General features: G+C 49.1%; 1 protein-coding gene across 1 annotated transcript in view; it reads left to right on the forward strand.

The window, feature by feature from the left end:
• Tmcc2 (transmembrane and coiled-coil domain family 2) overlaps positions 1 to 24,389 on the forward strand; it is a 39,597-nt gene that overhangs the window by 4,865 nt on the left and 10,343 nt on the right. Inside the window, exon 2 of the mRNA XM_027417637.2 lies at positions 5,405 to 5,929. Coding sequence (XP_027273438.1) covers positions 5,405 to 5,929 — 525 coding nt within the window. The remainder of the gene's footprint in view (positions 1 to 5,404; positions 5,930 to 24,389) is intronic.

Genomic DNA, 24,389 nt, shown 5'->3' on the forward strand with positions numbered 1-24,389 from the left:
AAGAACCAAGACCTCAATATAGTCTTTACCCATTCCCTTTCCCTGTCAGTGCCAGGGACCAGAGAGCTCTGAGAAAGCTGAAGTTGCTAGTTTTGACCCATCTATACCTTATGAGGACAGAGGGTCCTGAGGCCCAGAACTGCCCTCCAACCCCTCTAGCCTGCAGCAGTATCCAGAGCAGACCTATGTGTGGGCTCAGGAGGAACTGGAGCTGCTAGAAAAGCATGTGGCAAATGAAGCTCTCTGTTCTCCTGCCACATATTGGGTTCTAGATTCTCTCCCAGCTGCCCTAGTTGCAGTTCAGTTTACAAAATGTGCTTCTTTTTTGTGTATATCCAATTGTGGCTTAGCCACCAATCACATTTAAAAAAAAAAAAAGCCTTCTTGTATGAGGAGTTGAAACATTCAATAAGTTATGAATATGGAGGTGATATAAAATGATACTATGGATAGGGAGAGGCTTGATGGGTTCTCAGGATGTGGTGGGGTGGTCTTACTGCCAACCCAGAATCACCTGTGTTGACCTCTTCCATGAGACTTGGCATCTCTCATGGAAAACCCCATCAACTAGGATGGTGCACCTTTGGACTGAGGCCCTGGCTGAACAAGGATCCATAAAGAAGGGTCCACTTGTCTGCCAAATACAGGAGTCTCTCACCTCAATTAAGAAGTTAAAACAAAGCTGCTGGGGGTGGGGGAGCATATTTTGTATTTGACTTCTCAAACCAAACTACCAAAGGTTTCCTCATTCCAACCAAGTTAGCTAAGTGATATCCACTGCAGAAAGTGAAGCTGGTTTGCAAGGGCATGACTCCCCAGCAAACCCTCCCTGAGCCACTTGTGGGGACAGTAAGTTCATTCTCCTGCCAAGCCAACACATTCTTGGCAAATTACTAAGATGATAAATGGAGCCAGGGGTTCAAGCCATAGCAGGAGGGATCTGGGTTAGGCACAAGCAAAAACTGCTCAACTGAGCATTTTAAACTTTTGGAAAAGATTCAGCCCTTGGAAAGGTAGTTCTCTAAAGATTACATAACTTTTTACGATTGTTTTGTAGATTTGGGACAAATAAATATATTGCAATAGCCATGTTTGCATTGAGGTCTCTGCCAGGTAACAGGCGGGATAGCTGCTGCTTGGTCATTACTCATCTTGTCAAGGATTCTGCAAACTGGTGGGTGAAAAGTTGGAGAGCCCTTGGAGTGAGCACTAGAGACCAAGTGGCAAGACAGCACATAACTAATTGCAAAATGAGTGGTGCAGATAATGAGCCCTCATGGGTTCAGAGCAGAGGGAGGCCATGGATACTGGCTTCATAGAGTGGATTGATGGAAAGGGATGGCTACATGGGGGAAGAGAGAGGGGGACACATCTGCTGTGCTGAGGCACATGAAACCCCAGTGGATGAGGTGACCTTTCTCAGCTGACCTTCCTTAGTTTTAGCCAGACTGTTCTAAGTGAAAAATGCACAAGAATTCAAATGGGGGTTGTACTCAGATTCAATTGTTCCTGGGATAAGTGAGCTCTGCTTCCCCAACTGATCCAGGAAAAGAAGAATGAATCCAGAAACCTTCCATCACTGTGTTTCCAATAGAAACCCCAAACATTCTGGGAACCAGCAGCTGCTGCCTTCCATCACTCTGTGGTCAGTGGCAGGGAGCCTGGGGTGATAGACCTTCTCCTTTACCCTCTCTGCTGCCCACCTGTGCTGCTTCTCGGTGGCAGTGGAGATCACAATCCCCTCCAGAAAATCTGTAGTTTCTGTGGGTTTTCCCAGTGACTCGTTCTCTAGCGCTGGCCCTGTTTCCATAGAGACCCTATAAATAGAGGAAACGTTGGCGACCTAGGCTTATAAAGGCTCAGGGTGACCCAGGCACCCCCTGAGTCCTCACAGCCATATCTGTGATGGGGCAGAGAGAATTTCAGACCAGGTGGAGGAAGGCTAAACAGTTGCTACCTGGGGATCATTAGTTCCTGGTTAATGGTGCCTTCCCAAGACCCCTTCAGCGTTTCCAGGATTGATGAGAACGCAGGGACCTGTAGGTATTGGAAACTGCTTTAAGTCATGTTTTTTAGCCAAATGGTGCCATGGCCACTGCACCCTGCACCCTTTTCCTTTTGACTTCTTGAAGCTGTCTTTGCAGAATCTGGAGCAAATTCCCTTTGCTGGGCCACACCCAGGGAAGAGAACAGCTGAAGCCTGCTGTTCAGAAACCACAGGGTTCTCAGGAAAGAGCACCATGCTTCCTGAGAGCATGGTGCCACCCAGGGAGCTCTGGTCCTCCCTACTCTGGAAGACAGTTGCAGGGAAGGGACAGTACCACTCGCTCGATCACTGCCCTCCCCAGGTGCAGCGCCTCCTCCTGGAAGCTGCCTGTGGATAGAAAGAGCTTGCGTCCCACCCCTGACTCTTTGGCCTCACAACTCTCTCTTCCTGACACATGGTCTTGTCTGGCCATCACAGTGGCTTTGGCAGCTGGAGGAAAGCAAAAGTCAATGCGGAAGGACAAGTGGCATTTAGAAGCTGGAGCCTGTTAGTCAGAGCAGGTGGTGCTTTCTGCTGCGTTGGTGGCTAAGTTCCCTCGAGCTAGTCGCCATGGTTTTCCTCACTTCTGAAACTTGGGGCTGGGTATGTATATGCACTAAGGTTTTTTTTTTTTTTCCCCTCATCATGTTATGTCAAAACCCTTAACCGTCTTCCTGACACCCACAGGTAGGAGCAGCTGGCCTGCATGTCACCCTGCTTGCTATTCTTGCTTTTTACTCCCTCCACCTTCCTTTTTGTTCTTTCCCTTCATATCTACTGTGGACTTTAACAGAGTCCCAGGCATTGCTGGCAGAAAGATCCTTTACCTGCAGAGCACCTGGGGAGGGTAGAAATGAAGACCTGAAGATCTGTGGTTAGAGGCTTGCCCAAGTCCTGTGATGAGACCTGAGCATCTGCTCAGTGCAGTGAGGATACAGAGCCCCGGACAGTTCAGTGACCCTCCCCCAACCCTGAGATTTTTGCCTTAGGTATTGTCCCAGGAGACATACACCACCACAACTACTGTAGTCCCATGTCAGGTGTGGGCCAGTAAATTAGACTAGAAGTTGGAGGCTCATCTTTTAGGTTTTGATGAGATATCTATTATGTGCCTCAATTTTTTTTTTTTTATCAGCAAAATGGAATGTGGCTACTATGGTCTGTGAGATAGACCATTTTAGCTCCTGGAATAAGATTAGTGTCAGGTTAGACTGGCAGTGTAAGTTGAAAAGCACTTGGTATTGTTTTTAAAAGTAAATTAGACACGGATTGTTGGGGTCAAGACAATATGGCTAATGGGTGGTTGAGAGTCTCCAACCTACCCCCTGTGGCCCATAACCCATCAGTTCCCGAGGCTGTATACTCAGGACCTCAACTAAAGTCTTTTAGGGGAAACATTGTCTCCCTAAGTGGGTAGGAAAGGGGGCTTCTGTGTAGGAGAAGCAAGTTAGGAATGGGGTATGGAGGAAAGGCCTAGAATAGAATGTTAAGTTCAGAGGATGTAGTATACTTAACAAAAACAGTTTGGCAAAGACCAGGGCCAGGAGGCCCCTTCTGGGGTCCCTCATGGGAAGACTTGTGTCAGCTTGGGCCTGGCCATGTGAGGAAGAGGAAGAGGGTGGCTAACTCAGCTATAGTCAGGAGGCACCTGTACGCTACTATCCACTCTGCCTTGGACATCTTGGTTCTGACCCAGTATAGATTCAAGTGGGCTTGGGGTACTGCCTCTCTCATTCCTGCAGAGAGGGCAACTCTGGGAGCACCTATTATAGAAGACCTGTTTCTAGGGCTGCCCCAAATCTCAGTTCTTGAGAAGAATAATTTCCCTATCTGTGGGTGCAAGTGTGTTGCTTTTGTGGGTGTCTGAGGGAAACAATGAGATTATGCAGGAGAGAACATACCTCCAGAGCTCCAAACTCAAATATGGCTTGGGAAGTGGCAGGCATGGGGGGTCGACTGTAGGACTCCAGTGAGGATCCTTTTCGTTTTGTGCGAGTGCAGGTCTTGTAGTCACACGGAGTGTGGGTGCAGCTAGCATAGACATTGATGGTGAGCAGCACTGAGTGGGCAGCCACTCAACCACTGGAGGCTTGTGCTTTCCTGGTTTCTTCATGGCCTAACCTATGCTCTAGGAAGAAAACTAGTATGTTTAACTCTTTTGGACCGTTTAAATTGTTTTCTATTGATGGAGGTTGCTTTGTGAAGTTATAGGATGTTGGTACAGAGAAGACCCTGCTGTGGCCTCTGAGCCCCAGGTGACTTGTCTCTTTCCCTCTTAGAGGACAAAGCATAGTGTTTCCCTGGTCTTGAGTCCCACCCATCCTCTTACATCTCTAGAGCTTTACAGAGGACATGGCCCACACAGATAAGCCATCTTCTCATAAGGAAGCTGCCTGCCATTACATGACAGTTGCCCTGGCAGCCATCCTCCAGCCATTTATCCTGGGCAGTGCTGTGGGGAGCAAGTGGGGTCTCTCAGGGCTGCAGCAGGGCAGCACCAGGCCTCGGGGCTTCAGCTTGGTTCTAGTCTGAGCAGGATGAATCCCTTATCTGGACAGCTATTTCTGCTGTAGATACTCTAGGCTCAGAAAAGTAATGTTTGTTTCATTGTCAGCTATGGCAGAGCTTAACTGGATGCAACTGATGGAAGATAGAGGTAGAGTCACATAGACAGAGGTCGGTTTTGTAGACTGTTTTCTTGGATGTGCTGGTCCTCCATCATCAACTGTCAAGGCTGCTGCATCTCCAGATACTATTTTCACATTCCATATGGGAGAACTAGAAAGGACCAGTGCCTTTATCAAGAAAGCAAAGGTGTTTCAGAAACCATAGCTACAAGCAAATGTGCTGAAGCAGGAAGTTCTAGCAAAGTACATTAACACCTTGCAGTTTGGTTGGTGAGAAAGGGGGAGAGGTGCTGGACACACAATTCGCAGAGCCTGCTTCGATGGTATAGCCTGATTATATGGCCCTGCTTTTTCCAAGGAATGTCACAAAGACCTCCTTGGGAATGGATGTTTGTGGTCTCAATGCCCTGGTGCAGCTTGAAGGATGGTCTAATAGGAAAGAAGGGAGGTGATTGGCCTGGGGAGACCAATAGAGAAGGATACAGCCCCAGGAATGCCTTGGGTACTACTTGTATATTACTAAGCCCCAGGCTCCAGTCTGAGAACATCCTGTTTAGAAATCTGAACTTACTTTAGGAACCTTCGGGTAGATGACCCTGTAGGCATGGCAGGCCATCCATAGAGATCCTAGCATCCAGATATCTGTGCTGGCTGCTCCGGTTTCCTAAGAATAGACCCACCTTCAACCCTAACTGACAAGGCATCCAGGAGCTTTCCATTGACCAGGGCTTTTCATCTCTCCCCCCTTAAGAAAATCCAGCAGCTCTCAGAGGGCTCCATGTTTGGCCACGGCCTGAAGCACCTGTTTCACAGCCGACGCAGGTCACGGGAGAGGGAGCACCAAGCGTCTCAGGAGGCCCAACATCAGCAGCAACAGCAGGGCCTATCCGATCAGGACTCCCCAGATGAGAAGGAACGCTCCCCGGAGATGCACCGCGTCTCCTATGCTGTGTCCCTGCACGACCTGCCTGCCCGACCCACTGCTTTCAACCGGGTGTTACAGCAGATCCGTTCCAGGCCCTCCATCAAGCGGGGCGCCAGCCTGCACAGCAGTGGGGGGAGCAGTAGCCGCCGTGCCAAGAGCAGCTCCCTGGAGCCCCAGCGTGGCAGTCCTCACCTGCTTCGTAAGGCCCCCCAGGACAGCAGCCTGGCCGCCATCCTGCACCAGCACCAGGGCCGACCCCGCTCCTCCTCTACCACCGACACAGCCTTGCTCCTGGCTGATGGCAGCAATGCGTACCTCCTGGCTGAGGAGGCCGAGGGCATCGGGGACAAGGTAAGTCCCGGCAGAAGGAGGGCGGGGCGAGAACCTCTGAGGCCACACTGATGCTTTGCTTGGCACTGCTAAACCTTGCTACAACCGCATTACCTGTCCTGGCTGAGAAGTCAGGATATGACCAATCCAAACATAAGGGGTTAATTTTTTGTTTGTTTAGGGGATTGTTTTTCAAAAATGGTCGTTTGCTCAGATTGTTTGATAGTAATTTTGGTTAATTTCCCTTAAACATGCTTTGAAGAGGCAGGGACTGGTTATCCCTCTTATTAGCAGCATTAACTGGCTGTTTAATCTCTTTGCTCCTCTGAATCACCAATTGAAAATGGCAGGGGAGGGGGGGCGGTGAGAGGAATGAGTTAGCAAAGGCAACTTCCTGGACTGGAACCTGGCACAGTAGCTTTACTGTGATCTTTACCAACCAGAGAAGAAGGGGAGGAACCCATGAAGTGTTATCTGGTACTTCATGAATGTATCCAACTCATTTGTTTATTCATTTAACAAATACTTGGTGAGGGGATGTTACAAGAGCGAACAGACTAGTGTCGCTGTTCTCCTGCTGCCCAGTGTTCTAGAAACACTAGAGAATGAATGGAAAGGCTCTGATGAACACTTTGGGAGCTTGGAAACAGAGTAGGCAGGATGGCAAGGAGTTGGCCAAGTCTTTCTGGAAGAAACTGTTGAACTAACTCAAAGGAAGGAGGGAAGCTTGGTATACAGCAGAGCAAGGGAGCTGGTGGCAGGTGCTTCTGCTTTTGGAGACTCCGGGAAGCAGAGGCCGGACTACAGACGGTCATGCTGCATCCAGTCTGGGAGTCCAGTGAAGCTAAGGGAGGCAGAGTGCAGAGTGCATTAGGACAGCAGGCAGTAGATTAAGAAGGGGTGGGGGAGAGAAAAGGAGCCAAGGAAACTGTCTTTGATGTTATTGCAGCAGCTGCAGCCACAGGATGTAGAGGAGAGGAATTCAGAAAGTACGGGGGTGGGGGTGGGGTCAGAAGCAGTGACACTAGACCGGGAAGAGGCTATGGAAAGGAAGGAAGACAAGAACCTCTGGCTTAGCTTACTGGTGCTCTGTTTGGTTGAGTCAGGGGTCAGGTAAAGGGACTGTCCTGCTGAAGGTTCATTGGGAGCTGCCCACGTAGAGAGGACCCACTGGCTGGCGGGTGAAAACAGCATTGAGGTTGAAGTCACTGGTGCCGGTGAGATAGATCCTCAAGGGGGCATTTAGAGTGAGGAGAAGGCTAAAGCCAGATCCCACTGGCATAGAAGGGACCCGCTTTTGCCACATTGGTTTCTTCCTTCCTTGCCGCCTTTCTTTGCCTCAGTGGCGTCTCTCTGCAGGTTTGCTCCCACACACACCTGGGTGCCCTTCTGAGGCTCTGTGGCTGTGATTCGTTTCCCCTCTCTTGGTCTCTCTCCATCAGTGGAAGAAAAGTTAGAGCTGAAGGATTGATGGGAGGCAAGTTGAAAGGTCAAAGATGGCAGAGGGTTTGGGATTAGAGGACTAGTGTGACATCTCAGCTTGCAGAAAAGGAGGTGAGGAAAGCTGATGAGGTGGAGAAAAGGAAGCGGGGGCTGAGGGAGTTAAAGAGCCAGTGCCCTGAGAGAGCATGAGGAGGAGGTAGAGACAGAGATGCCTTTGGGTTTAAGAATTGGGAACTTGGTCGGATGTGATTGTACATACCTATATTCCCAGCACTATGGAGCTAACACAGGAGGGTCATAAGTTCAAGATCAATCTGAGTTACATAGTGAGACTCTCAATAAAACAAGGACTAAGGATATTCAGTGATAGAGTGTGTTAGCATGTTCAAGGCCCTAGGTTTGATCCTTCAAAGAAGAAAAAGGCCAGGCAGTAGTGGCATGCACCTTTGATCCCAACACTTGGGAGACAGAGACAGGAAGATCTTTGTGAATTTGAGGCCAGCCTGGCCTACAGAGCAAGTTCTAGGACAGCCATAGAGAAGCTACATAGAGAAGCCCTGTCTTGAAAAAAAAACAAAAGAAGGAGAAGAGGAGAAGAAGGAGAGAGATAGGGAGAGGAGAAGGAGGAGAAAGAGGAGGGAGGAGGAGGAGAAGGAGGAGAGGAGGAAGAGAGGACGGGGGGAGGAGGAGAAGGTGGGTGATGAGGAGGAGGAGGAGGAGGAGGAAGATTTGGTATCTTGGGAAATGGCTCAGACAAGGAAGGAATAGAGAAATTTCATTTTGATGTGTCAAGATCTGAGCGCTTAGGTAGTCCTCTTGGTAGAGGGAGCTAGACACATGGGCTTTGCTTGGGGACTGATGGCGGAGATCAGAGAGAGATAAAGGCAGCCTGATGAGTGGAGAGCAGAGGAAGGAAAATTGTTACAGCAGGGACCTCAAAGCTGAAGGCAGGCCTGACCATGAGAGCTTGAGAAAGTGGGTGACCCTCCTTCTAGAGCATGGGAGCTATGGGATAAAGGGACGCTGTAGGAAGAGGAGCTGCCGTGACAGCCTGCTGATGGACAAGTCCCTCCTATGGAGAATGGATGACAAAAGATGGGCACAGTGGAAAGGAGGGAGCGTTGGAGAAATGGTGGGTGACAGTGGAGTCCTGTTTGGGAGTAAGAGAGCTAGTGGGTTCTCTAGCATCAGGGTTCCAAGGACACTCTGCTGTAAAGGTGTTTCTACTATAGATTGTCACCAGCACAGATTCAACTTCCTACACAAGGTCCAGGGCTTTCTAACATTGACTGTGATTTCTGTGCATCTTGACTTTTGGAAGTATTTGGAAGGTAATGCACTCGGCCATACTACCCACCAGGCACTGGCTCAGATTGTGGCTGGATGCTCTTTCAGTGTAGACATCTTTTTGTAAACTCATTAAAATGGTCCACTATGCTCGGCAAGCCAGATTATAAGAGCTCAAGTTTGGGAGTAAAAAAATATACCCAAAGACTTGTTAAAACCACAGAGCTCAGACCTACTGTAGCAGGGTTGTGATAGATCCTGGGTTTTCTAACCTTAAGCCCGGTGCTCTTCCCACCATGCCAGGCTGCCCAGCATGAGTAACCGGCACGGGTAATCAATCAGTAATGAGACTCAGTCACCAACTCATCTGACCCAAGGATTTGCTTTGGCAGAATTATCACACCCAGGGGTGACTTTGAAACAGTTTCTGACCATGAGCTGCTGAGCCATTTCATATTTCTACATGTAATACTCGTACATTTCTTCACAAAGAAGGATTTTCCACAGATGGTTCTGGACCACCTGTCCATAGCCTCAGCTGGCAGCCATAAGTCAGCAGGTGCCCCTTCCCTTCCTGAGCACTTTCACTTACACCCCCCTGCTTTCCCCTTTATTTGACGACATTTATTGAGCATCTACTAAGTGCCAGCTGCTATTCTAGGAATTAAGGGATAATTCAGTGAATGAAAGAAAAGTTCCTACAGCAACACACCACCCATCCTAGTGGGAGGAGATAACCACCAAATGACTGTGCAGTGTATTTGGTAGTGAGAGTGCTGAGAAGCGAAACAGAAGTAGAACATGAAGGCAGAGAATGTGGGTGGGCATACTGTTTGGACAGGCTGGTCAGAAAAGCCTCTCTGACAATGTGACGGGTGAATATGGAGTGGAGACAGCAAAGTAGAGAACACAGAATCAAATCAGGGGCAGGCTGGGCTGGGGGCTGGGGAGGCACAGGGAACCCTGCAGACTGCATTGGGGCCAGGATGCCAGGAAAAGGACGTTTTGTTTTTTTCCTTAAGTGTTAGAGAGGGATAGTAGAGAATGATACAAGATTACTCTGTGAGGACTGACAGGGTTGAGCCAGGAGTCTGGTAGAGCTCTGATGCATACTCCAGAGGAGCTGATGGTTGGAGGGGGTTGGTTGTGGAGAGGATGCTGGCTGAACTCTCCATTTGCTTCAGGTGTTAAGGCCAAGGGTTTCTGATGGGTTGGATATGGGGCATGACAGAACAGAAGTCAAAGATGGCTCATGGTTTGGGGCCTGGATGCAGGACAAAAGACACTCCTGTGAGCTGAACAAAAAAGCAAGGAAGATGGCAAACTGAACAGCTATTCCTTTGGTGGGGGGCGGGTAGAGCTAGGTTTTGGCTGTGTTAAGTCTGAGGAGGCTATTAAACACCCCTGTAGAAATGCCAAATAAGCAGTAGAATGTACAAGTCTGGAGTCCTGGGGAGAGATCCAACCTGGAGGCATAAATTTGGGAGGCGTCAGCATATATGATAGCATTTAAAATGATGGGACTGCATTTGCAAGCCTGGCTTCTGTTGGGAGAAGTGTGCGGTAAGAGGGGGCACTGGATGCACTTGGCTGAAAGGGTGTAGCCTCTTGAACCTGAGAGCTGGTGGGACCCAGCAGCTGCAACCAGGTTGTTCAGGCCTTAATGAGAAAGCTCTGTATGTACGGTAACAGCCGGGCCCACCTCTCATGGGTGAGTCAGTGAGTATGTTTAAAATTGTATTTAGAAATATCCTGTCACATGAGGGGCTTGAGCTTGGATTGGGAGGGTGATCCTTGAGACCTCCAGTTAACTATGTTGTCCTTAGCTGCCTGGGAAGATGGGGAATAGGTGGGCAGTAGGCACTTTCAGAAACTGGTTATGATTGCTGCTTATGAATACAGGGACCTAGGATACTTTAGGCAGGTATGCCAGCTGGACAGCTTTCTGGGGGCTTTTATTTATCTTGACCCTGTGTTTGGATGATGTGTGGGAGGAGGGAGTTCCTTCTTGATGTGTATGGAAGGCCAAACCCAGAATCTTGGGAGACCTCACGGGGGAAATGGTTGGTTGTTATTAGTTGCCATGTAGGTGCTGGGAATTGAACCAGGGGCAAATTGAACCAGGGAAGAGCAGTCAGTGCTCTTAACTGTTGAGCTATTTCCCCATCCTTCTCTTCCCTCCCTTTTCTTCTTCTTCTTCTTCTTCTTCTTCTTCTTCTTCTTCTTCTTCTTCTTCTTCTTCTTCTTCTTCTTCTAAGATTTAACTTTGCTTAATTAATTAATTTTAGGGAGGGTCTCACTGTGTAGCCTTGGCTGGTCTAGAAATCACTATGTAGACCAGATTAACCTTGATCTCTTAGAGATCCACCTGCTTCTGCCTCCCAGGTCCTGGAATTAAAGGTATGTGCCACCATGCCTGGCTTCTTATTTGGAACTTTCAGCATTGTTACTGTTTACCGGGTCCACCTTCATAGCAAACAGTGCAGTTGGCAGAGCAGATGTTATTATTGCCACTTCATAAGTAAAGACTGAGTCCTCCAGGAAGAGAGGGACTGCTTGCTCAGGGCATCCAGCTAGGTCCTGGGAAAGAGGCACCATTTCTTCCTAAGGTATAGACTTTCTGGACTTGCAGCTGTCCCTCTAGAGTTAGGTGTGGCCCTGGGAGTCTTGAGGGGGAGAGAAGTGCCTCACTGTCCTTGGAAGAGGAATCTTCAGCCACCTTAAAGCTTGAGGCCCCATCATCTGACTCTGCAGACCCAGAGGCCATTGGCTAGTATGAGAAGCGTGTGGTTCCAATCTCTTGGTCTGGGTATGAATAGGACGTATTCTTCTCTCTAGTAAACACAGCCCACATGCTCCCTTGCAGGCTCCCTGGTGATTACTAGCATCTATTTTTAATTCATAAGCCTCCCCCACTCCCCATACCCCTCACCATTGTTTGCAACTCACCAGCTGGCTCTTAGACCAGGGCACCCTGGTAGGACTTGAGTTACCAAAACATCCCGGAGACAGCTAGGGTTCCTGATGGGCACTGCCGAGGCTCACACAGCACCCACTCAGAGAAAGCAGGGGAGCTAGGGCCCCTACTTGAAAGAGCATGGAGTGGCAGAGACAGATGGGGGCTCACAGAATAGCAATTTAGTCCTGATAATGGGAGCTGAACTATCATTTGTCCCTCCAAATCCAACTATCTAAGCTCTGCCTTTAGTTATTTCCCTATTAAAAACAAACAATATTCCTCCTTAGCCCCACCCTTCTGCTTTCCATTATGTGTGTGACACTGAGAAAGGTCACCACGCTCAGTCTTACATATGTCAAGTAGGGGAAAATCATTTGTCAGTGTACTGGGGCATCACAAGTGAACAGACAATGAGGGTAGCATTAACTTCTGGGAACAGGCCCTGGGGCATGGAGAGGGAGCCACTAGCCCGGTTAGGCCACTTGGCTTCTCTGAAAGTAGAGGAGACATGTTCCCTACCCCCTCCCTCTCTCTCTCTCTTTCATTTCCTTTTTTCCCTTTTCAAAGGTAGCTCCTGAAAAATGTGGGGTTGAGGTTTCCCATCCATTTGTTTCTTCTCTTCATGTCTTGTTGGACATCCCTCAGAACCTCGTCTCTCCTTAGCTATCTCCATACTCCCTGCTCAGCTTTGCGAATCCCGGACCAGTGTAAGGCCTACCTGCTAAAGGCTGGCTAGAGGAGAATGACACTGGAGCCAGATGTGGGGCTGGGTTCTGACCTTGGCCTGGTCCTACCTTCCCTCCTGTCCTGTTTGATTGAGGAGCCATGAAGGCCAGGGTCTGTGCAGCCTTGAGAGAGAATCCTATGGCCAGTGAACTCTTCCCTGCTGCCCCTGGAGTAGTTTGGGGTCAGGGGTAGGTTCTTCATAGTCACAAGGTGGTGAGGGGGGACAGATCCTGTCCTGCCTGGACAGTTCACTCTAACTTGATGGTGTTATCTCTAGTGCCAGACGGTGAAGGTGGAAAGAGGTGGGGTGCAGCTCATCTCCCATCTCAGGGCAGATTGAGGACATCCTATGCACTTTTTACCAGATTTATCCAACAGCAAAATTTCCCTACCCCATGTAAATAAGTCCCTGTTTACTTCCAGGATGGTGACGGAGGGGGGCCCACCCTTAACCCCACCTCTTGCCAAGAAGACCGAAGTTTTGGCTGACACCCAGGGGCCCTGGTTTATTTACGTCTAGCAGTCTGCTGGCTCAGTGGTGGGCGGGGCTGCTTGCTGAGAGATGTTTCCAAACATGTCCCCTAGGCACGAGGGGCCCAGAGACTACTCACCTATGAGGCCATTGCTGTCCTAGGCCTGGCTACACAGGGGCTGTAGTGAGTCTGCTCTAGGATCACACCAGTTGTTCAGCTTATTCACACAAGTACAGACACTTCCCATATAGTGCTGCCACCATCCAAGTGGCACAGCCACTCACATGGTCACCTAGGTTTCTGAGGACAGCTGTGGCCTCTGTGCCCTCCTCACGCCCGTCCTTTCTCCTCTTTCCCCCTTTTCTTCTCTGTATGGAAAGTCCCCTCGCCCATAGGAAGAGCCAGAGGTCCTCCTTGGAGGACCCTTTCCCAGACTGTGTAGTGCTTCCAGGCGCTCACGGGGACAAGGCCAGCGGCTCTGCTTTGCTTTGAACCATTGCTTCCCTGCTCAGTAACCCTTGAGCACCTCCTGCTTCTGAACAACTTGCTGTGCCTGGATAGCCAAGATGTACTTTAGTGCTCCGGCAAAGCCCTTCACCCTGTTAGGGTTCGGTTTAGACACGAGAGGGACCCAAGAATGAAGACTGCAGAGGTCTTAAACAGCACCAGCTCCTTTTTTTTCTGAACACTCCCAGCCTTCCTTTGCCTTTTCCCTACCCCCACTGACGCTCTCTCTGGGTGGAAATACTTTGCCCTCCTGATTAGCTCTGGATTCTGGAGTATACAATTGCCTGGGATACTGTGTGGGTTAGACAACTCCGCTGTTACCTAACCCCCTTGTTGCTAGGCTCAGGCCAGAGCCTTATGGGAGATGAGCTCTTTGTCTACAGCCCATGGGGATGATGTGATGCCAGTCTAGACACAGGGAGGACACACAGCCAAGGCTCCACTCTCTACCTCTCTCAGCCTTGACTCCTTCAGCCATGCTATGCACTGCCCAAGAAGGCGTGCTCAGGGTTTGGGTGTCAGCCCCCAGCCAGGGCTGGTAACAGTCAGCAGGAAGTAGAGCTCTATCAGCAGGCTCCAGACTATGTGGAGCCAGCACTGGGATGTGGGCATGGGCCATGGGCATTGGCACGCATCTCCCGGCTGCCTAGCACACTCTTCCCTGCATTTGCCACATCCGAGGGATGAGAAACGTGAACCTGGTCCCTCAGTGCCAGGTGAGGCAATGGAAATACAGTACCGTTAACCTGATCCCTGCATCTGCGTCTTGTTCTAGATGCAGTTTGTACTTTCTGTCTTTAGTTCCTGCAGGGCAGAGCGCTCTGGAATAAAAACAGAGGTGCAGAATACATGCCATTGCAGCCATTTGAGGATTCTCAGAGAATCAGGGGCTCTTCTGAGTAATGCCTTCTCCCACCTCTCCATTTCCTCCAGGGACAGGTGCCAGGGTGTCACAAACAGATTGTCAGGAAGATTTTAGTGACCCTTGCTCCTCAAATATTCTGGAGGTCCTCTCTGGCCTCCCCCCCCCCAAGTCTAGTATCCAATGTATATACCTTCCCTCTTCCTTAGAGCTCGCCTGATACCCCTACCCTCATCCCAGAGCTGGCTTGCTATCCGTAGCTAGTGAATAATTTAGCATGTTCAGCAAAAGCTAAATCAGATCCATAGTGATACTGTGATCAAGAGGCCCCCTTGGGGCAGCTGGAAAGGCGAACCCTGCCCTGGAAAGACAAGTGGCCTGTAATATTAACTTCATTATATAAGGTTTCATCGCCTCCTGAGAAGGCAACTTCAAACCCAAATGTTACCCAGGCCCTGTTCCTGTCCACTTACTTCTTGAAGACTCAGTGGCCTTGCGTGCATGCTTCTGGGACATGCTGGTGCCAACAGTCAGTCAAACAGCATGCTATGGTTTGCAGAGTGCTTTGTGCATATTTCTTGTTTAATCATATCAGCTCCTGTGGTAAGTTCAGAGCCCTTGAGTCAGTGGGAGCCTACAGGAATTGTGTTTCAATCCCCTGCTTTAGAAAAAAAATGTTCTCAATTATTTGTGGCAAATGGGGTCGGGGAGAGGGTACTTTGTGTCCTAAAAATTTGCAGAAAGGAGATGCCATTTCCTCTGGGTCATTTACTTCAAGACCTGTTCCCAGCAAGCCCTCCTCTGGGGATTGGAGTAAAATAAAGGAGTGAATTTGTTTTGCCTAACCATGAGCCAGATATATGACTGTTTCCACTGACTAGGTTACCATGGCCAGAAACAACAACCCCCCCACACCAGAGCATCTGAGACATTAGAACATCCAAGGCCCCCAGGTGGAGGAGATGCCTCCTTCCTCCGTGAAAGCAGCTGAAAGGTCTCATGGTGTATACACACCAATGCTATACTGTGGCACTGCCCTGGATACACCTCTGTTTGCTTCTCCAGCTCCTGGGGCTGTATCTCTCAGAATACTCCTAGGTTACATGCCTGCCTTGATTGCTGTGGTGCACAGTGAACAATACCAACCATTCTCTTGTCTTCCCAGGGGAAAGCAGTTCCCGATGGTGACCTGGTTAGGTCTGAAAGTAAGTGTGGAGCAATGACCTCCCTGACCCCTGTTTTCAGGGGAGGCACGGTGAACATCAGGGAAGCTGCCAGCCTCCCAAGAAGGAGCCCTCACTGGGGCTTTGCTCACTACACAAACAGATTGTGCAGCCCAGGATTTTTTTTTAAGACCTTACTTTGTCTTCCTAGATACTAAATTTAGCTACTCCTCAGCATTGTTCTCAGGCTTCCCACTCTGGAGAATGTGTGGACTCTGCTGAGTTTTCTATTTTATTTGTGTTTTGTGGTACTAGGGAATCAAACCCAGGGCTTCATGCATGCTAAGCAAGTGCCACTGAGCTATACCCAGCCCTATTTTTATTATATTTGTAAGAGGAAAAAGTAGTAAATAGTATGGTTTTTTGGGGGGAGTAAGAAGAATGATAATATGAATAAGGCAAAGGAAAATAGAGTTTAAAGAAATAAGGGCTTGATATCAAAATTAAGTGAAGAGGAAGTATGACATTTTGGAAAAGCCAAATGAGGAAGAAGCCAGTGTCGAAGAGAGCTGAGCCCTGACAAGCATGGAGAGGATTGTGGGTCCAGGACTGGGCTTCTTCTAGCTTTCCTCCCAAGGACAATGTGAGCCCATCTATTGCTCCCAGCCTTAGCTCTGTATGGAGAAGGTGAAGCCACACACCCTCAGCTGTAGCTCAGCTGCCTGGGCCTGTAGACCAGTGGTGACCGCCTACCATGGTGTTGCCTCTTCCTCAGCCAGATCATAGAGGAAGTAACCAAGGGAGATGGCCAAGACCCTACTAGGAAGTACACGCAGGGGCATTCACCCAGCAGCACATTTCCTTGAAAAAGGAAAGTTGCTTGGTGGCTTGTGTCCCTCCAGGGGTATCACTTGAATGCTTGTGGCAGCTCTTCTGTGTCTTCCTGCCATTCTCTCAACTTCCCTTCAGATGATAGCTACTTTTCTGTCCCTGGCTAAGCCTTTGCTGTACAGTCTAGAACACAGTGATGTGTGCATAGAGGTACACATTCACATGTGAGGGGGCCTCAGTTCTAAGAGCCTATTCCAGTAAGGCCTACGGTATGTCAGGCTCTGTGGACACCACTGCATAGCTTCTGAGGCTCAGCTTATACTCTCTCTCTCTCCATGCCCCATTTGGCTCTTTGGCCTCATCCTTCAGGCTCCTCTCTGGGTACACCTGACTCCTTTGTGGCTGGGAAGAAGTATGGCTAGTACCTGTCCAGGCTACACAGCTTGTGGGTAGCAGGGTAAGGATCTCTACCAGCCATTCCACTCCCAAGCACTCTGCCAGGCTACTGGTGGGTTTATCCAGCATCCCTGGAGCCCATTCTGTACATATCTTCCTAGGAGCCAGACATATTCACCTTCAACTCCTGCCCGTTCACATTCCTCCCACTGTGCCTGTGGATATTGTCACCCAAACAACTATGGAGCAACTATGGAACCAAGCTTGAAACAGAGGTCTCAAGTGTTCCCTGCAGCTCATCTTGGTAGATTTGGGGTCTCTGCTCATGGATAAGGACAAGGACAACATCACAGAGGAAAGGGCTCTCTGCCTGCTAGCTTGCCAGGAAGACACTGCCCTGATCTCTATTTGTACCTTTTCTCTTAGTGACTTCTGGTTCATCCCTTGACCCCTTCCCTCCCTCTTCCTGTCTGTTATTGTGATGAGATGCTTCCAGGAGGGGAGCTGCAATGTCCCATTAGGGGGCAGTTTTCCCTATGGTCATCTTAATACAACGTGGCCTTAGGAAGAGACTCTGCTTTTCTTAGCTTTCTGGATGAGGAAGTCTGGGAAGAAAGCTCTGCCATTCAAAGACAGCTCCACAGAAGAAAAAAAAAAAAAAAAGAGGGGGAGTGCAACCCTAGTCTTAGCCTGCTCCCAACTTCTAGTCTCCTATGGCCACTGCCATCGCCCTTTCTTCCTCCTTTTTTTTTTTTTTTTTTTTTTTTTTGGTTGTTGTTGTTTATATGAAAAAGGTTATGGGCCAGTGAGATGGTTCAGTGGGTAAAGTAAAGGTACCTGTTGCCAAGCTTGATAACCTGAGTTATGGAAGGAGAGAATCAATGCCAGCAGGATATGCTCTGCCCTCCACATGTGTGCTGTGGCTTGTGTATCCACATGCATACGTACCCTGCCCATAGAAATAAACAAATAAAATGTAATTTTAAAAAGGAAAAGGGAAAGGGAAGTTTAGAAAGAGACAGATAAGGGAGTGCTTTGGAGGGTTTTCCCAGGCAATGATGGGATGCTGTGTGTGTGTGTGGGGGGGGGGTTGTACACATCTACCCACATGAGTCTAGATTCACTGGCACTTTTGTCATCACTCATATACTGTCCTGGTCATTTTCCATCGTCTGAGCCTTCCCAGTGGACAGATGAGGGATCCCTGCTGATTATGAAGACTGAAAGTGTAAACTCAATTCTCTCCAATTGACAGCATGGTGAGAAATATCAAGCAGTTACAGACTTTGTGTTGTACATTAAAGTGGTGAGTTTAAAGTGGTTTTAGCCGGGTGTTGGTGGCGCCCGCCTTTAATCCCAGCACTCGGGAGGCAGAGGCAGGCAGATCGCTGTAAGTTTGAGGCCAGCCTGGTCTCCAGAGTGAGTGCCAGGATAGGCACCAAAGCTACACAGAGAAACCCTGTCTCAAAAAACCAAAAATAAAATAAAATAAAATAAAGTGGTTTTACCAGTAAAATATATGCATATGTGTATACAACAGTTTTGCAAGGAGGGTTATATGGGAGGGTTTGGAGAGAGGAAAAGGAAGGGGAAATTTTATAATTATATCATAAACTCTAAAGAAATACATTCTTTTAAATCTTAGCTTGGGGGTTGGAGAGGTGGCTCAGAGGTGGCTGCACTTTGCTCTTCTGATGGACCTGAGCTTGGTTCCCAGCACCCACATCAGGTGGCTCTCAACCGCCTGTAACTCCACCTTCAGGGAATCCACTGCCCCTGGCCTCCACAGGCACCAGATTTCACATGCATACACACACATATCCATAATTTAGATTTTTTTTTTAATTTAAAACTCTTAACTTGGTAAAGCCCAAAAGGAGGAGACAGGGAAGGGCTGTCTTTTGGGTAAGAACCTCAAGCCATACTTGTTGCTGCCCACAATGTAGCCACTTCAGAGGACTTCCATTATAGCTCGGTGAGATGGTCAGCTGCCGTCCTACACGGTCATTGTCAAGGGAGACCAGCCTCATGCCGGCTACAGGAAGGGGCCCAGATAACTAGAAGGGTTACTCCTTTCCTTCCTATAGTTTGATAGGGACAACAAGACTTTATATCAATAACCATTATGCAAAAGAAACAATTCTTGACAAAGTATAAATAAGGAGATCATTTATAGAAAGCAAGAGCTGCTTGGAGTTTTCCCTGACCCTATAGATCAGAGATGCCCCCAGTAATGGAGACCCGTGTAATATGCCTTGCCAGCCTCCTCACAAACCCCTAAGTCATCAGCTGACACATGTTTGTATGATTCCCAAGACCCTTGGGTGGGGGATTCCTGGTCTCGGTGATTTTGGCTGCAAACCTTGGCACTGGCTCCTAGAGATAGCATTGGGCCCTTCTTATCTCTTGGAACCTTCTTGAACTTGGGACTGTCCCATCAGCATGATCCACATTGGCCCTCAGTATTTAAGCCCTGTGTGCTTCTCGGGGCTCACACGAGTGCCTGCCGAGTCTCTGGATGGGTACTCTGCCTTGGGAGCTGCTGGTAGAGAGACAGGTGGATCCTGGACTGGCTTCTCCATCTCCTTCCTCTCCACTCGCTGTCCTCGACCCTGGCCCTCTGGCCCCCTCTGCTGACCAACACTACTTCCTGCTGGGACTGCACAGATGAAGTCCAAGGAAAAAGAGAGTGCTGTGAGTTTGTCATCCTTTGTTGTATTTTGGGGGACAGCAAGTGGACTAGGAAGCTGGGAGGTAGCCACAGTGGTGTCCAGAGCAGAGTGGATTCCTGGGACACAGTCTCAGGACAGAGGATTTCCCTTATTGAGGCTGGCTGTCTTCTCCGGGCCATTACTGGGGAGTCTGGGTTGGAAGGGACCAGGCTTTAAGCCACTGAACAGGAAGAGATGGGGAGAACTCTGAGTGTGACCCCATCTGGGAGACTTAACTTCCATTATGAGCTGAAGTCAGGACTGGTGCTGCTGAGCGGCTGTGAGAGGGTCTCTGATCACCTGATACATTTTTAGACACGGAGATGGGAGGAACTGATCAGTGCCTGTCTGGTGGGTGAACAGTTACTTGTCCTATATTTTCCTGTGGCTTTCCACCCCCTGCAAGCAGCTAAGTCAGTCTCACCAGGACATCCTCCTACACACTGGGCAGGGGAGAGGTCCCTAATCACCACAGGATCCTCCTGCTGGATAGACCTCCATATACCCTGCCAGATGGGAAAGAGCAGCCACGAGCCCTGGGGGAGGAGGAAATCTAGAGCAATCCGCCCCTAATCCCTGGCTGGGCCTCACTCAGACTGGAGATGGCGGCTTCAGAGCCTTGGAGTTCTGGAACACCTGCTCTCAGACCCCGATTTCCAACAGCCAGCCCAATGCTGCCCAAGGACTGTGAGTCTGGGAGCCTGGCACTGTCCTCAGACAGCTGGGGCCTTAAAGCTCCTAGCACCTCTTCACCAGCACGGCTTTGGGAAACAGTATCCACGCAGGTGAGGCTGTGGATCAGGGGAAGGAAAGACTTCCACCTGGGAGATGGAGTGGGGTTGTAGAATGAAGAAGAGCTGTCTCCAGAGCTTGTCAGGCAGCAAGCTCCCTCTCTTGGCTCCCCCAGAACCAACCTCTGACCTGCCCAGTTATAGGGAACTCTAGCTACAGAGGAACTGGCATGCAATTAAATGCCAGGGGTGCTTCTAGTTGTGGCTGCTCTGTATTCAGAAGTCATGGCAGGGAGAAGGAAATGGGGAGGTTCTGGGAGCATTGACCCTCATGGACAAAGAGAGCTCAGGACCATAGTGTTTGGCTACTGGAGAATCATAGGATGGAAAATGAAAAGGAATTGGAAGTGAAAGACCTGGTCTGGCCCCTTCACAGGGTCTCAACCAACAGCCTATGCTCCTCAGAGAAGGAAGGAGAACACTGGGCATTTATGTGGACAAAAGAGCTTTGTTCTCAGGAGTGTCAGGACTGAAAGGAGGATGGAGTTAAGACTTCAGCCAAGGAGTCACCCTAACAGAAAGGGGCACAAACCCTCCACCAGCACAGGAGAGTAGTCCCTTAAGGGCAGGGGGCGCTTGGTAGCTGCAGAAGGCACTGTGGTGAAAGGCAACTACGTACACTGCTGCCTTGAGATGGATGGGTGCTGCATGAAGAAAGGGTGTGTTCCCTCACCTATGTGTAGGCTGCACCCAGCACTCCCCATGTAGAAGTGAGAAATGGGCACACTTTGCCCATGTGTGTCTAGAGCCTTGCTATGGGGATGTTTCCACCTCACACTGCCCATACACAAATGTTCTTTGTGTGCCCTATTGAGTGTCTGACCTCCTAACCTGTGGAGACAGGTCTCTTATAGGCTCGCTGGGTATTTCCCCCACACTTCTCACTTGCCCACCTGGGAGTGCTTGGGTCAGTATGATGACCGATCCAAAACTGGATTAAACATTTCCACGTGCCTCATATGTTCCCACTGAGAAGAGAGAGCCACCAGCCAAATAAGGTGATACCCGCTGTGTTGGAAGAGGAACAGCCTGACTTCAGGGCCTGGGGCTGGGTGGGGTAGTCTTCCCCTCCGCTCTGGCTGTAATGTCAGGTGCCCTCTCTTAGTTTGCCATAAGGCCAAAATGTCTCTTTGAGGCTGGAGGATTTTAGCTAGTCAGGGACTTTCCTCTGCATCTCGGGCTGGATTTTCCCTCTGGGACTTAATATTAAAAATGAAATCAGTGTTCCCCATCCCAAGAGAGTTTAGAGAATCAGTGTCTGCCCAGGACAGCAGTGAGCTGGTCCAAACATCTCTGCTGATTCACTGCTGAGTCACTAGTCCTGACAGCCTTGCCCCATCCCCAACCTGCACACCCACTGGGCTCTGACACAGTGGAAGTCTAGACACCTGTTTGGCCAGGCACATAGGCAGATCAGAGCAAACACTGGGCCTAAAGGGAAGAATAGAAGATTCAAAGATCTGTTTGTTTCTTTTGTTTTCATCCTCCTCTCCCTCCTTCCCTTCTCTTCCCCCGCCTCTCCGTCCTCCTAAAAGTAGCTCTGCTGTTGTCTTTCCAACTAGACATGTCAGCCCACTGTGGGTACCCTGGGATGCCTGCCCCAAGGTGGGAGAAGGTCATGGGAACACAAATAGGAAGCATGAACTCCTCACACACAGTCATTATTTCCATGACCCCAGTGCATACATTGCTAAAGATAGAAAATGAGGAATCGCAAAGCAACTACCTTTCTCTCCCTCTCTAAAGCATTACTTAAGCTAGCATTTTCTATCCTGAGAGCGTCTACCATTTGCCTGCCAACTTCCAGGATTCCCAACCGCTGGACCGCCATGCAGCAGGGAGGGCAAGTGTCCCATGGCCAGGTTAACACAGGACTGAGACCCAGGAGGAGGTGAGAACCGCAGAGGGTGATGGGAGCCAAGGCTGGGGAAGCCCTGACCCAGCCGCTCCTGTAATTTGGCAGTCTGCCTAATCCAGTTTCAATTTGTGTTGCTGAAAGTGGGAAGGGAGATAGGACTGTGGCACTGCCAAAGCTAAGTAGACAGGGTGCCCAGCTATTCATGGACCTCGGGGAGATCTCACTGATGCCAAGACAGAAACAGGAAAAACTGGCCCCAGAGACTCTAGCTCTGCCTTACCCAGAACCTTCACCAGTGTGTTTTAAACTTCTGTCTATAGCTGCAGCCCTGGCTAATAGGATCTCTGAGTAGGACCCTGTCATGAACTCCTCAGTTGCCTAGCATGTGCAGGATTCCCTCCCATCCTTGCCAGATCTTTCCTTAAAGCCTGCTCAGCCTATTCATGGGGATTCATCCCTAGTCAGGTATCTATAGAGTCACTGGTTTTTCTCAGGGGAGTGGGGTAACCATGCCGTGGTGCTTCTGCACCAGATGTGGTACTGGCAGCTGATGTGTGAGCTGAGTGAGGAGGCTCTGCACCGTTTTGGAGAGAGGAGCAAGCAAGTAGTCTTTGCAGCCAAGCTTTGCTCCAAGCTGGGGGCCTGGAGTTTCCACCTACTGATGGCAGGCACTGAGTCACTATGCTGTGCCTCCCTCAGCTCCTTACCCAGGAGGCAGCTGCTCTGGCAGGGATTCTTCTCTGCCGAGGCAGTGAGAAGGTCCAGATGCCCCCTTGCAGACCACTCTGATGTGGTTGGATCCTGCCCTTCCATGTTCATGCTGCACAACTGTTACCTCCTCCTAGTTCCGAATCATCTTTACAATCCTCAGGAAGACCCAATAACCCATTAGGCTCTTAGTCTCCATCCCTTCCCTCCCCCAGTGCCCAGAAACTGCTAATCTGTAGATTTAGCCCTCTGTTCCAATCTCACATAGTGGAACCATTCAGCATGTTTGCCTAGTAGCCTCTACTTAGCAAACTGGCTTTTAGATTCATCTGTGTTCTGGCATTATCAGAATTTCATTCCTTGTCATGACCAAACAGTCTTCCATTATATGGAGTGTCTCATTTTGCTAACCCATTCATTGGTTTGAATGGCCATCTCTGAGTTGTGCCTTTGGCTATTGTGAAGTGTGCCACTGTGAACTTGTACCAGTGTATATTTGAATATCGTTTTCAATTCCTTTGGGTATTGTCATAGTTAGGTTCAGCTGTGAATTTGACACAGCCCACAGTCCCATGGGAAGAGGGAACTTCAACTGAGGAATTGCCTAGGTCAGATTAGCCTGTGGTCATGACTTTGAGGTCTTTTCTTCCTTCTTTCCTTCCTTCCTTCCTTCCTTCCTTCCTTCCTTCCTTCCTTCCTTTCTTCCTTCCCTTTTATCTCCCTCCCTTCCTCCCTTCCTTCTTTTTTGAGACAGGATTTCTCTGTATTCCTGGAGCTTGCTCTTTAGTCTGGGCTGGCCTTGAACTCATAAATCCACCTGCCTCTGCCTTCCAAGTGCTAGGATGAAAGGTGTGTGCCTCCACTGCCCAGTTGAGGTATTTTCTTAATTGTTAATTGATGTAGGACCACCCAGCCCACTGTGGGCGGTGCTATCCCTAGGCAGGTGGGCCTGGGCTATATAAGAAAGGTAGCTGAGCAAGCCAAAGGCTCCTACATTTTGCAAGCAGCATTCCCCTATTAGTTTCTGCTTCAACTCCCTAACTTGACTTCCTTCTAGGACGGACTGTAACTTGTAAGATGAAATAAATACTTTCCTCTCCAAGTTGCTTTTGGTCATGGTGTTTATCACACCAACAGAAAGCAAACTAGAGCAGGTATACACCTCAGAGTTGAACTGGACAATTATGGGGTAATTCTGTATTTAACTGTGAGGGACCACCATACTGCTCCCTTCCATTGGCTGCACCATTTCACCTTCTTACCAGCAAAACACGAGGATTCCAGTTTCTACACATGCTTACTACACTCATTTGCTTTATTAAAAATGCTGTAGTTGAGCAGATGAAAGGGCTCGGCAGTTTAAGGCACTTGAGGCCAAGCCTAACAAGCTGAGTTCTAACCCCGGGTCCCACATGGGAGAGAACTGACTCCCAAAAGTTGTCCTCTGACCTCCACACATGTGCCCCTCCAAAATAAACAAATGTGACTTCAAAGACAAGAGATTTAACTTTCAGTGATGTAGCCTTCCTACTGAATGTGCAGTGTCTTAATGTGTATTTATTTATTTTTAGAAGCATAAATGACTGTACATATTGTATCTATAGCCATAAATGCAATTGATTGTTGTATTTCCACAGTATAGTGAGTTTTTATTGAGAATTTCATATATGAATATAATATTTTTCCACCCCCTCATTCCCTTCCCTAGATCCCCCACCACTTTTCCCTCCAACTTCATGTACTCCCCTTTTTAAAGACTCACTGAG

Source organism: Cricetulus griseus, chromosome 5 (assembly GCF_003668045.3).
Source record: "Cricetulus griseus strain 17A/GY chromosome 5, alternate assembly CriGri-PICRH-1.0, whole genome shotgun sequence".
In the NCBI taxonomy this organism is placed as follows: domain Eukaryota; kingdom Metazoa; phylum Chordata; class Mammalia; order Rodentia; family Cricetidae; genus Cricetulus; species Cricetulus griseus.